The sequence below is a fragment of the Hemiscyllium ocellatum genome, chromosome 19 (assembly GCF_020745735.1).
Source record: "Hemiscyllium ocellatum isolate sHemOce1 chromosome 19, sHemOce1.pat.X.cur, whole genome shotgun sequence".
Taxonomy (NCBI): Eukaryota; Metazoa; Chordata; class Chondrichthyes; order Orectolobiformes; family Hemiscylliidae; genus Hemiscyllium; species Hemiscyllium ocellatum.
In genome coordinates, this window is record NC_083419.1 from 68,124,371 (window position 1) to 68,138,647 (window position 14,277).

General features: G+C 43.1%; 1 protein-coding gene across 4 annotated transcripts in view; it reads left to right on the top strand.

The window, feature by feature from the left end:
- Positions 1-912: 912 nt before the first annotated feature.
- ddx11 (DEAD/H (Asp-Glu-Ala-Asp/His) box helicase 11) overlaps positions 913-14,277 on the top strand; it is an 82,925-nt gene continuing 69,560 nt past the window's right edge. For 3 of the 4 annotated variants that reach the window (XM_060839523.1, XM_060839527.1, XM_060839525.1), the window contains exons 1-8: positions 913-1,050; positions 1,480-1,623; positions 4,335-4,580; positions 7,022-7,108; positions 8,391-8,539; positions 9,500-9,542; positions 10,603-10,710; positions 12,012-12,099. In XM_060839523.1, coding sequence (XP_060695506.1) covers positions 1,483-1,623; positions 4,335-4,580; positions 7,022-7,108; positions 8,391-8,539; positions 9,500-9,542; positions 10,603-10,710; positions 12,012-12,099 — 862 coding nt within the window. In that variant the 5' untranslated portion in view covers positions 913-1,050; positions 1,480-1,482. The remainder of the gene's footprint in view (positions 1,051-1,479; positions 1,624-4,334; positions 4,581-7,021; positions 7,109-8,390; positions 8,540-9,499; positions 9,543-10,602; positions 10,711-12,011; positions 12,100-14,277) is intronic. The other variant, XM_060839524.1, reaches the window with a different exon arrangement.

Genomic DNA, 14,277 nt, shown 5'->3' on the forward strand with positions numbered 1-14,277 from the left:
CATTGGGCTGATCTTCTCTAACAAAGACCTAATCTAATTTAATTACAGCTCCATGTCACTGTAACCCTTTTGCGATAAATTCTGTACCATCTTATATTCCACAACCACCTGATGAAGGAGCAGCGCTCCGAAAGCTAGGGCTTCCAATTAAACCTGTTGGACTATAACCTGGTGTTGTGTGATTTTTAACTGTCCAACCCAGTCCAACACCAGCACCTCCTCCACATCACACACTCGCTCCACAGGCCCATTAAGCAAAAACAAATGGAAGAACTTCGGATACTGGAAATCAGAAACAAAAACAAAACCAAAAACAGAAGATCTTTGCAGATCTGGCAGCATCTGTGGAGAAAAATCAATGTTTCGGGTCCCGTGACCTTCATGATGTACTTCAGTTTTTTCTGTTTTGCGTCCGCTGTGCCCGTGACTGCCGCCGGCAGCCCCCACTCGCCCATTGGCCGGTGCTGGCAGGCCCCTCTCGCCCATTGGCTGCTGCAGGCAGGCCCCACTCGCCCATTGGCTGCTGGGGGCATGCTCCTCCCTGCCATTGGCTGCTGCTGGCAGACCTCTCTCGCCCATTGGCTGCTGCAGGCAGGCTCCACTCACCTATTGGCTGTTGGAGACAGGCTCCGTTCTGCCGTTCGCTGCAGCGGGACGGCCCCGCCCGCCCGCCCGCCCATGGATCGCTGTATGCGGCACGCGCATTAGCTGCAGGCAAGCTTCACTCTCCCATTGGTCTCCGCCACAGACGACTGCGCCTTCCGATTGGACAGTTTCCGGAATGCTTATAAAGTTTTCGATTGGCTGACCTAGGAGACCCTTCCTCTGATTGGTAGTTATTGCAACGTGGCCCGCCCTATGCGGAACGTGATTGACCCGCTGCGTCTGTCAATCACAACCCGCCGCCGTGAGGCTGTTGCTGGCGGGGTGTTCGAACGGGGTATACCAAGTCCGGCGCCCCGGGTAGGGCACTGAGCCCGGACCTAGCGGGATCTGCGAGGTGAACTAGGGCGTCAGGGGCAGAGGTCGGGGTTGTCCCGGAGCTCCAGGGTGGGTATATATCCACTGGGGACTACAGATGCTGGAGATCAGAGTCGAGAGAGTGTTGCTGGAAAAGCACAGCGGGTCAGGCAGCATCAGAGGGGCAGGACAATTCACACTTCCGGCATAAACCCCTCACCAGGAATGTCATTGACCTGCTGTGCTTTTCCAGCACCACACTGGATCTCCTTGTCCAGAGGCGAGTCCTATTGGGTGGAGCATCCTATTGGGGTGATCCAGTTGGGTGGATCACCTTCGGAAGGATCCCAGTGATGGATCACTGTTGAGGGGGTGGATCGCCCACTCAATGTGAGAATGAATTAACTCAATGTGAATTGAGCATCAATTCCAGGAGTGGGAACTGCAGAATTATTGCAGCCAGACTGATGTGTATAGTTAGTTGTTCAACAATTACTTCACAATTTTCCTTTTCTGCAGGATATGGCTGAGGAGAAGTCCCACACTTCCCCCAGATTCCTTTTTCCCTTCAAGCCCTACTCGATCCAGGAAGATTTCATGAATGCACTGTACCATGTACTTGAAGCAGGAAAGATTGGAATATTTGAGAGTCCCACTGGAACGGTATGTTTTAATCTACTGTCTGTCACAGATATGGTTATCTCCAGTCCTTTTGTGTTGGTTTCCATTCCATAATCTAATGAGAAGGGAACCGTTTAGAAGGTGGATAAATTACTAGGGCTAGGTGTATTGTTTGCTAGGCTGTCAATGGAAGCCAGAGAGGAAATAGTTCTGACAACAACAAATGATGGAGATCACAGCAAATCAAACAGCATCCATGGAGAGGGAGCAAGGTAAAATTTCTGGAAATAGTTCCTCTGATGACTTTCGTTGCAGATGTGGTACCAGGAGAATGGTGGTCTGCAAACATTGCACAGTTATTCTAAATGAATGTACGGGATAGAGCAAATTATGGTTGGTTAGTCTGGTGGTGGGAAATTACTGGAGTCAGTGTTGAGAGAGGGGATTAATTGTCTGTTGGAGAGGCACAGATTATTCAGGGCCTAGATTAGAATGGTGCTGGAAAAGCACAGCAGGTCAGGCAGCATCCGAGGAGCTGAAAAATCAACGTTTCGGGCAAAAGCACTTCATCAGGAACTCTGTGCTCCAACTTGAAAATAAAGGGCTTTTGCCCAAAACATCGATTATCCTGCTCCTTGGATGCTGCCCGACCTGCTGTGCTTTTCCGGGCCCACTCTAACCTAGATTCTGGTTTCCAGCATCTGCAGTCCTTGTTTTTACCACATAGATTATTCAAGGATGATCAGCATTGTTTTGTTAAAGGAAGATCTTCACTTACTAACTTAATTGAATTGTTTTTGAGGAAGTAACAAGGAAGATTGATGATGGTAATGTAATGGATGTTGTCTGTACGAATCTTAGTAAGGAACTTGACTACGTCCCACATTGCAGAGAGGTCAGAAAAAGTAAAGCCCATTGGATATCGGAGAGTGTGGTGAATTGGTTCAGTTACAGGGAACAAAGGCCAAAGGTTGATGTAGGAGCAAGTTGCTTCAGATGCTGGAATCTGTACTAAAAACAGCAAATCAGAGCTTCACCTCTGTTAAAGAGTCATCTAGACTTGAAATGTTAGCTTGCTGTCTCTCCATGGATATTGCCTGACCTGCTGTGATCTCCATCTAATGGTTGATTAAAGTTTTTGCAAACGGTAATTGGTTCACAGTGATGTTCCTCAGGCCTCAGTTTGGATTCTTTGCTGTTTGATGTATATATTAATGATTTGGACTTAAATGTGGGTCTTATTATTGGGAAATTTGCAGAATACACAAAGTTGACTGGGCATTTGATCGTAAAGCAAATGGCTTGATGAGGCAGGGTGGTTGATGAACTTGGTGTACACATCTACAGGTTTCTGATGGTGGCAGGATTGACAAAGAAGATGGAACAGACCAGCAGGACAGACTGATTGAGTTTGTTCTGTATGGGTGTGATACCTTCAGCACTGTGATTTTCAGTTCTTTTCAGCTACCATCCTCGAAAATGCAGTGCAAACCCAAGGCTTGCTTAAAACTTGAAAATTCCTTTTCTGAACATTGGACTACATTAGGTCATTCAACCTCTGGAATCTGTTCTACCATTCATTAAGATCATGCTGACTTGAGTCTAGTTGTACACGTTGACTGTAATTCTTATATCTGAAAATGTGTTGCTGGTTAAAGCGCAGCAGGTCAGGCAGCATCCAAGGAACAGGAAATTCGACGTTTCGGGCCCTGATGGAGGGCTTATGCCCGAAACGTCGAATTTCCTGTTCCTTGGATGCTGCCTGACCTGCTGCGCTTTAACCAGCAACACATTTTCAGTTCTGATCTCCAGCATCTGCAGACCTCACTTTTTACTGTAATTCTTATATCCCCTGTCTTCTGCATGTTGTGTTCTTTGTTTAGGAACTAACACAAGCTAATGGCTTTGCTTGTTAAAGATGTGAGGCAGTATAAATCAGGAGTATTGTAACAACAGTAATTTGCACTTATATGGAGGAATATTTTCAGCCAGTGCGCAGCACACTGCTTCATAAAGAGATATTGGGATAAGTAGCTAAATGCTGAGGTAATTGCTGAGGTTTTTAAGAAAAATCTTAAAAGAAGAAAGAAAATAAAGAAATTCACCATAATAATAGCCCCTGGCGTTGAGTTAGCACACAACTATGGGCAGAATCAAGTGCCTTTCAATCAGTGCCTTTGAAAATGCATTGTGCAGTCCATGGTTCATTAGCCCCAATGGCAAAAGAGATGAGGACCTGAGGGCATGACCTTGGAGTAAAAGGAAGACCTTTTAGAACAGAGATAATGATAAATGTCTTTAGCCAGAGAGTGGTGAATCTGTGGAATTCATTATTGAATATGCTTAAAACCGAGATGGATAAGTCCTTGATTGCCAAGAAGATCAAAGGGTTTGGCGAGAAAGTGGGAAAATAGGGTTGAAAAACCTATCAGCCAAGACAGAGCAGACTCGATGGGCCGAATGACCTAATGCTACTATGTCTTATGATTTCAGTACAGGGTATCCTCTTACTCAGTGTGGGTTATTATCCCTGGAAGGCTGCTAGAGTGAGTCTGCATGCCAAGATCACCTGTTGCATTGCACACAGTTCAAGGATGTATTTTGTTTTATGAAAAAGATTCCCTGTGAGAGGGAAAGTGTTACAGGAGGAAGATGTGCTCCATAAAAGCGGAGCTTATGTACTTCTCAGCAGATATTTTCTCACAATGGCATGTTTTCTCATGTATTAATTGTGGCTGCCATTGCTTCCTCAGGGAAAGTCGCTGAGTCTGATCTGCGGAGCACTCACTTGGCTCAGGGACTTTGAAGAGAAGAAAAAGCTGGAAGCAGCCCAGCTTTTGGAACATCATGTGCCACAACAACGACTGTCTCAGGATCCCCAGAATCCCAGTGGTGTTGATGGTAAGGTGTCAGAAGCCAAGGCCTCGGGAGCTGAGTTAGACTGGATCACTGAATTTGTCCAGAAGAAGGCTGAGCGTGATCTGATCGATAAGTTGAAGGTCAGTTTATTCACATACCTTTGGCATCTTTTACATTTGATTAACTTTATTTGCCAACGCCTGTTGAGTCATCGAGATTTTCTAGTTTAACAAAATTAACTTTTTAAGTCATGGACACACCTGATCCAATGAAATCTGTTTGCTATGTGGATATTTGGGACTTGCATTGGATTAAGGAATGTCAAAACGTGAGTTAATTACAGACGGGAGCTGGTGTTTTGGCTTGGAAACTGTGTTGCAGAATTGGGAACAGGAGAAGGTAAAGTCACCATAGTGCCAGAGAACTGTGAGTTTAAACTGAGGGTCACCATACCTAAGGCGAGGGGAGAGGGTGAGAAGGTGAAACCTTCATGGTAATCTCAGCCAATGCGGTAATTGAACCCATGCTATTGGTATCACTCGGTATTGCAATGCCATCTTCAAAACTTCATCAAGGAAATAAATTAAATGTCAAGAATCTGTTGATGATAAAGAGGGGAATCATAAAGAGGGGCCTGATGGCATTTACCCCAGGATCCTATGGGAAGCTAGGGAGGAGATAGCAGAGCCATTGGCCTGGATTTTTATGTCGTCGTTGTCAACAGGAATAGTACCAGAGGACTGGAGGATAGCGAATGTGGTCCCATTGTTCAAGAAAGGGAGTAGGGATAGCCCTAGCAACTATAGGCCAGTGAGTCTGACTTCAGTGGTGGGCAAAGTCTTAGAGAGAATGGTAAGGGATAAGATTTATGAACATCTGGGTAGGAATAACGTGATCAGGGATAGCCAGCATGGTTTTGTGAAGGGCAGGTCGTGCCTCACAAACCTTATTGAGTTCTTTGAGAAGGTGACCAAGGAAGTGGATGAGGGTAAAGCAGTAGATGTTGTGTATATGGATTTTAGTAAGGCGTTCGATAAGGTTCCCCATGGTAGGCTAATGCTAAAACTTCGGAGGTATGGCATTGAGGATACATTAGAGGTTTGGATTAGGAATTGGCTGGCTGGAAGGAGACAGAGGGTAGTAGTTGATGGATTATGTTCATCTTGGAGCGCAGTTACTAGCGGTGTACCACAAGGATCTGTTTTGGGACCATTGCTTTTTGTTATCTTTATAAATGATCTAGAGGAAGGACTTGAAAGCTGGGTAAGCAAGTTTGCGGATGACACAAAAGTCGGTGGAGTTGTGGATAGTGAGGAAGGAAGTGGTAGGTTACAGCGGGATATAGATAAGTTGCAGAGCTGGGCGGAAATGTGGCAAATGGAATTCAATGTAGCTAAGTGCGAAGTCGTTCACTTTGGTAGGAATAACAAGATGATGGATTACTGGGCTAATGGTAGGCTACTTGGTAGTGTGGATGAGCAGAGGGATCTTGGTGTCCATGTACACAGATCTCTGAAAGTTGCCACCCAGGTAAATAGTGCTGTGAGGAAGGCATATGGTGTACTGGGCTTTATTGGCAGAGGAATTGAGTTCCGGAGTCCTGAGGTCATGTTGCAGTTGTATAAGACTCTGGTGCGGCCTCATCTGGAGTATTGTGTGCAGTTTTGGTCGCCATACTATAGGAAGGATGTGGAAGCTTTAGAACGAGTGCAGAGGAGGTTTACCAGGATGTTGCCTGGAATGGTAGGAAAATCTTATGAGGAAAGGCTGAGGCACTTGGGGCTGTTCTCATTGGAGAAGAGAAGGTTTAGGGGAGATCTGATAGAAGTGTATAAGATGATTAGGGGTTTAGATAGGGTAGATACTAAGAACCTTTTACCGCTAATGGAGTCAGGTGTTACTAGGGGACATAGCTTTAAATTAAGGGGTGGTAGGTATAGGACAGATGTTAGGGGTAGATTCTTCACACAGCGGGTTGTGAGTTCATGGAATGCCCTGCCCGTATCAGTGGTGAACTCTCCTTCTTTATGGTCATTTAAGCGGGCATTGGATAGGCATTTGGAAGTTATTGGGCTAGTATAGGTTAGGTAGGATTCGGTCGGCGCAACATCGAGGGCCGAAGGGCCTGTACTGCGCTGTATCCTTCTATGTTCTATGTTCTATATCTCCACATTATCAGATAATTATTGAATGTTTGATCAGTATAGTCAATGACCAGAGGAAGAAACAATCTGTTAAAGTAGGAAGGCAAAATGTTGAATCAAAACCAGCTATAGCAACAACCTGGGAAAAATTGATGGGAGTTCAGGCCATGTCCTTGCTGAATCTGTTCATTTTGATGATGAAAACTCATGAATAAAGAATGAAGCACCTGTATTCCCATTTTATATACCCATTTTCCTAAATGTAGCAGGCTGTGCTGAGAGTTTGATCTCCCTGTAAACAGTCAGGTGATTTTCTTACATTGTGAATTGTTGCAGAGAATCTCAGCTACTCCCCTCAGATTTGAGGTACTTGAGAGAAACAAATTGCTATGTTCAGATAGAGTTTATCTTAAAGTATCCAAACTTGCTTTTTCCAGGACGAAGAATTGAAAAGAAAGAGGAGAGAAGAGCGATTGGAGAAAATACGTAACAATGTGCAGCTTAAATATGCTTTAAAACGCAAGGTATGAATTCTTCCTTAAGATTGAGGTGTGGAGGGAGGTGATGGAGACGGAAGGACTGATTGGTTTTGTTTTTGTCTGCAATGTTGCTCACACAAGGTTTTGGTGGAAGAAGACATTATGTCTTCGCTTTGCAAAGTCTAGTTTATTTTGCCTTGAATTTCGTACTGCCACTTGCCTGAGAATCATTCTGCTCCATGTAGAAAAATAAATATTGCAGTTAAATAGTGATTTTCACAAGCTCGGCATGTCCCAAAGCATCCGACAGCCATCAGGATATTTTTAGATGTCGACTAGTTTTTTTAAATTTACAGTACCATGGTGTGTTGCATTTTAAAAAGTGATATTACAATCAACTAATCTCCCTCTTCTTCAGTGATCTTGATAAACATAATTTGCCTTTATTGGTCAATACATCGCGTATTGGAGCTGGGATATCATGTTCTGGCTATACAGGACATTGATTAGGCCACTTTTGGAATACTGCTTTCAGTTGTGGTCTCCCTGCTATAAGAAGGATGTTGTGAAACTTGAAAGGGTCCAGAAAAGATTTACAAGGATGTTGCCAGCATTAGAGGATTTGATCCATAGGAAGAGGCTGAATAAGCTGGGGCTGTGTGACCTGGGATGTCAGAGGCTGAGAGGTGACCTTATTGAGGTTTATAAAACTGTGAGGGGCATGGATAGGGAGCATAGCCAAGGTGTCATTCCCAGGGTAGGGGATTCCAAAACTAGAGGGCATAGGTTTAAGGTGAAGGGGAAAGATATAAAAGGGGCCTGTGGGGCAACTTTTTCACACAGAGGGTTATGTGGAATGAGGTGTCAGAGGGAGTTGTGGGGACTAATACAATTACAACATTTAAATGGCATCTGAATGGGTGCATAAATAGGAAGGGTTTAGTGAGGTATGGACCAAATGCTGGCAAATGGGAGTAGATCAGTTTAGAGTATAATTCTATGACTCTAAGACATCATCAATGCATTTCTATGATTATCATCATGGCAGTTTTGTAGTGGACTTGGTTTAAATGTCTCAACCATAATGCTCCCTGTCATCCTGTCTCTGCATTTCATTTGTGGGGCAATGATGGGGGCCATGGCATTTGTTATGAATTTTTTTGATCGTGAACCTGGATGATTTTATTGTAAAAGGGAATTGTTGCATTGTAGCCAAGGAATAGCCCATTTTTTGCTCTGCTGATTTACATTTCTGTAGGATAGGGTAACCATATGTTATCCCTGTCAAGCAATTACCAGTATTGTCACTGTTTTACCTATGTTCCAGAGAGATGATGACGATGATACTGAGCGACTCATTCAGATGAGTGGAGAAATGGTGACTTCCAAACAAGCTGAGACTCTAGATGGGGAGGATGAGAGTTTTATTCTGGCAGATTATGAGAGTGATGATGAAAAGAAACCAAAGGATTCAGGGTACGTGGAAGTTCTGGTCTTTTAGAGAAAGAGGGAAAGACAGTGTGTATTTCATGACTTCAGGAAATCTCAAAGTGCATTGTTGTAGCGAAAAGTGGTCACCTTTGTGTGTAAAGCAGGATCCCATGGCAGCAATGTTATGCTGTGTTCTCAGAAAGGTAGACTGATAAATTTTGGCGAGGAATGTCACTGTTTGGGTCTTTTACATCCACCTGAGCAGGCAGCTGGGGCCTGCACTGGAGTGTCAGCCTGCAACAAGTGTTGGTGATGCCTCTTGAGCCCAACACTTGCTGCCTCATGTCAAAGTGATGTCCCTGAGCCTCACCCAGTCAGGTTGATTTTGATGCTGTTGTGATTTTCAGACCTTGTGCCTAATGGGTTTCCCCCATTGCTCAGTGGGAGAATCCTAATGACCTGAATTCCATGATGACCGTGTTACTTCAAAACTCGAACCGCTATAATAATTAAGTTCACTAGTTTCCCCAACATCATTGTGAGTGAAGAAATAATAAGCTAATTATCACAAAGCCTTGAGTTTGAGAGGATTCCATTTGCAAGTTAGGTTGTGAGAAGTTTGCTGCTGGCTGAAGCTACAATTGATCATGTTGCCTTAGGTTTGAGAAGGAAGATGACTTTTTGACCTCGACCCAATAATCCCTGGTGGATAGTCTGTGTTGGAAATATTGAGCAAGAACATGTTTATCTTTAGGTGAAAATGGTTCCCAATCTTCTTGGACTGTACCTGTGCAATGAAGTACACTTTCCATAGAGGAGAGAAGAAACAGGGAGGCTGAATACTTGTTTCATTGTAGAATTATTCTGGCTGTAGACCTGTCTGTTCACTGAGGGAATCAACTTAGAAAAGTCACGTGAGAATTCACATCTGGTGTGTTGCAAAGTGTGAACCAATCTCTTGTGTTTTATAAATGGTTCTTTTTTTTTATGTGTTATATTTTCCAGCCTATCTGATGAGGAAGATTTGGAGGAAGAGCATGTGACAAAGGTTTGGAGGATTGAAGTTCTCTAACTCTGCCGTTTTAATGAATTGTGAACGACTAAATATCACAAAGGCTTTCCAGTCCTGGAGTCCTATATTAAGTGCCAGTGATTTAATTTGATGTTCTTCACTTGAGCCAATTGAATCTTAATGGCTTCAGCAACTGCACATTCACTAAAATAATCTCTTTCAACTGTAGTTGATCTCCCAGTAAATATAACTGCGCCTCTTCCTTTTATATAGAAAGCAATGGACACTTGGAGTTAGGCCAGGCTACAATTCGTCGATTGGACTAAATTTAGTGAATGGCTGATGGTGGCATTGTGATTGAATCAATGAGCTAGTAATCTGGAGGCCCAGGCCAATGCTGCGGAGATCTACATTCAAATGTCACCACAGTAGCCAGTGGAAATTAGATTAAATTAATAATAGTGATTGAAACCATGATTGATTCTTGTAAATAAAAACCCATCTGGTCAATAATGCCTTTTAGAGAATGAATTAAGTAAGAACATCTGCTACCTTTATCTGGTCTGGTCTATGTGTGGCTGCGGACCTGTAGCGATTTACTTGACTCTTAACTGCTCTCTGAAACGGCCTGGCAAACCACTCCGATTGCAGGCAGTTAGAGATGGACAACAAATACTGGACTTGCCAGTAACATTCACATCCCATGCAAGAATAAACAAAGAGAAAATGTATTTAATAAAAGAACTGCAGCTTTGGGGTAAGTCTAATTCCATTGGTTTATGGAATGCCTCAGCGGTCAGAAGGACATCAATTGTTATTGCTTGTTAACCCAGCCCTACCTCAGAAATGCTGAGCCCAGTTGTAATCTCCCCTGCTAATTCTCTTATGGGCAACAAGGACAATCTCACTTCTTAGAGGAAATTGATGGAGCAGGTTTACCTCAATCCCCAGAGGAACAAGGTTGTCCTCCCACCTTGGGGGTCAAAGGCTGGGTTACTTGAGTCTATTTGTGCTGCCATGAACTAAAAGCCAAGAGCGTCTGGATGTGAGCACCCTCCTCACATGAGCTGACCTAATACAATTTTTCTGCTCCCAGATCTATTACTGCAGTCGTACACATTCGCAGCTTTCTCAGTTCGTACACGAGGTTCAGAAAAGTCCGTTTGGCAAGGATATCAGGCTGGTGTCACTTGGGTCCCGGCAGGTAGGTCATGGACTGGGCTGAGCTGCACCTTTTGAGGATCCCTGTGGCTCTCATCATTGGTTGGTGTGCCTCTGGATCACATTGGTGCCACTTTATCAGACTGAAAATTAGAACAGGCAACTCTGTTGGCTCATTTTTAATTGGAAAATCAAGTTGAAAGACTGAGGAGTGTATACAGGATACTGGGACGGCGAATAGTCAGAAAGAAAATGGGGTGAATTGGATCACAGTGAATCTCTGGTGCTGATTTCAAAGATCTGAAGTTTGTAGAAGGGAGGGAAAACTTAGGGATTCTAAGAGCTGACTGGTATCGAGGTGCTGGGAAAGAGGGAGTTTGTCATACTGCTGACAGTTTTAACTCTGGTGTTTAAAAATGCTTGATTCTTGGAAGCAATAAGAGTCTAAGTTGAAAGGAAAGTGAAGAATTTGGATTGACCAACATTTTCTGTACCAACTTTGCTGAATTACACACTTCCTTTCCTAGTTAGGGAAATATGATGAATCTATAGCCAAGAACAGGAAAGGCCACAAGTCATTTTGCTGACTCTCGCTAGGTCGTGAATCAAAGCTGCCAGCAGCATCTTTCACCTTTGACAGCGCGAAGCCAGAACCTGTTAACCTAATGTAACCACATACCTCCCAACAGATATGGGGAGGAATAATTAATGCTTACTGGTCTTTTATCCCTCCTCCCTAACATTGTGGAGGTCAGTTAGGATAACCTGTTGGTTGGGTTAGAACCTAATGTTCTGAATAACTGGTAGTTTCTTTATCCATTCACTTTTTAATGGAGCCTTTTCTTTAATTTGACTTTAACCTTTCAGTGGTTCGTTTTTTTTTAATGAGACCCATTTATTGGAAGCTCCCCTACATTGACTACAAAGTTCTTACTTTTCCGATAATGGATGATGATGATGATGATCTATCAGATCAGATCACTCATTGTAACAGCCCAGCCAAAAGGCAGTTGAAGGTGAACCCCAGGAAGTCTGTCTGTCTTCCCATGTTTTGGTACAACACAGTTCCTACATCTTAAAATAAAGTCTGCCACATTATGCGCTATCTCTGTGTGTAACTACTTTGCTGCAATTTAGAGGGATATGGGCCAAATGTTGGCAAATGGGACGAGATTAATTTAGGATATTTGCTCAGCATGGATGAGTTGAACCGAAGGGTCTGTTTCAATTCTATACATTTTCCAGCATGTGTGCTCCATTTAATAATGGTTAATATGTGACAATAATCAGATGGTAAAGCATGTTCCTTTATTAGTTTGTCTCTTCCTCCCCCCCCTACTGAAGAACATGTGTGTAAATGATGAGGTGAGGCATCTCCGGTCACTCCAGCTGATCAACGATAGGTGCCTGGAAATGCAGAAGAACAAACGTGGTGAGTGGAAACTATATTTCTCTCCCTTTGAAAATTTGACTTGCCGTTCAGTCTGAACTTGAGAAATTTCTGATTCTCTAAAAAAATGGAACTGCTTCTAAATATTATTTTAGGCTTTACCTCTACTCAAATGATTTGTTTTATAGAGTTAGCAATAAACTGTTAATCCCTGCTCCTCCTGAGAGGTTTTCTCTCTCCTCTCATCAAATATATTCTTTTGGACATTAAAAGTTTCCTCCCTTGACCTTCCTAGGCTGCAGACTCATTGTCACAGATTCTGTTTGTCCTCCTCATCCTTAGGTGGTTGAAGTCAAGATTTGTAGAAATCCAAATGATCGAAAAGTTGGCTGGGAGCTGTTGGGCAATTGTAAAATTCTCCATACTTTGCTTTGTCAGGTGTCCCACAATTACTTTCTCCACAATATTATTCAGTCTTTGTATTTTTACAGATGAAACTTTATTCTGCAGTGGTGGTCGAACAGGGCTGTGACATGTTCTTTTGGAGGATGGCTAGACTTGCCTTCATATTCTTCGTTCAGTCTTTTGGATGATGCTGGTTCACATGTTAGGTTCCAGACTGCTCCAGGTTGAGGCTGGTTACTTAGTCTGCGATATTTTTAGGGATTGAACAGATTCCTGTGCATGACACCATTTCCCCAGCACTTTTCAGATTATTGGAAAATCTTAATTTGGTTGTGTTTTATGTTTGAGCATTATGTGACAAATAGGACACAAAGCAACATAAAGAAACTTTAGGTGACAAGATAGCTTTTAAAGTGCTTGTTAAATGAATAAAATGTGGTTGAGAAGCAGAAGGAGTGAATTTCAGAGCTGACAGCAACGGAAGGCACAGTCAGCAAAGGTGGAGTGAACGAAGTCTGGCATGCTGAAGAAAGATCAGGCATTAGCTGAGTGCAGATATAATGGAGGGATGTAGGGATGGAAGAGAGTACACAGAAAGGGGGCAAGGCCATGGTGGAGATTTGAAAAGGAGGAGAATTTTAAGTACAGGCTAAAGAAATGCATGGATTAGATTTTTCAGCAACAGAAGTGTGGCGATGGGCACCTTTTTGATAAAAGGTCGTTGTCCAGCTACTAGATGTTCTAGTTACTGAGCAACTTCACATCAACTTGTAAATTGCTAACCCCCTGGAAACTAAGATCTAGTCTATCTGCATATCAAGCTCAGTGCCACTCTTTGCTTTGTTACAGTCTCATAGATCCCTATCCTCATTAAACAGGAAGGTACAGGAAATGAGCTACAAATCCAGTTTACCCCTACTGTGTGAGGGAGAAGCGGTAAAATTGTTTACCATGTTGAGATCTATTTCAGGGTTAATTAAAACGATCCTGCCACATGTCCGACAATATCACTACTCCTACTTATAAGGTAGGGAAGTTTAAAAGAACTGCAGTCTCTGACATAGTAATCCAGGATCCTGTGGGAGAACAGTTCCTTTAGACATTGGTGTTCCTCTGATACTGACATTGAGGCTCAAACCTAGTCGTCCACTGATAATCCTCACCTTCCTGTGTACTGTATACAGCTATACATTGGCAGGACTTGGGTACTGGGTCCCTGACCTGACATTTTTTTCACCCCCTTCAGTCCAAAGGCATTGAGATCAATGTCAAACCATGACTTGCTGTTAAGATTCGCTGACTCAATGTGACTCAGCACTTGAACTTTGACCTCTTGTTCCATGTCCCCAAAAAATCATTTCAGGCAGTGCCCCCACTCTCAAATCTATTGGGTCAGCAGTTAGGGCATTTTGTATGCAGCATTACAGTGATTCAACTGAACATATTAAGTAGATGAGGTTAGATAAGCAAAAGGAATCTCATCAGTCATTGGGGAGTTGAGAGCTAGGAATATAGTTAGAAATTTAGAGCCAAACCCCTTAAGAATGAATGTAGGAGTCATTTTAACACGCACAGAAGAGGTTTGGAACACTTGTGCAAATAGAAGTTGATACTCAATCACTTATTAATTTTGAGTCTGAAATTGGAGTGATTTCATTAACTAAAGGCATTTTGGACTTGGCTGAAAGGTGAATGTGTGGGGTTGGGTTGTAGATTTCATTGAATGACAAAGGGTAAATTGGTGACTCCTATTCCAATGTTCACACTGAAGTGAATGCAGAGGGAATTGGTTAATTCCATAAGCAAACATTCTCA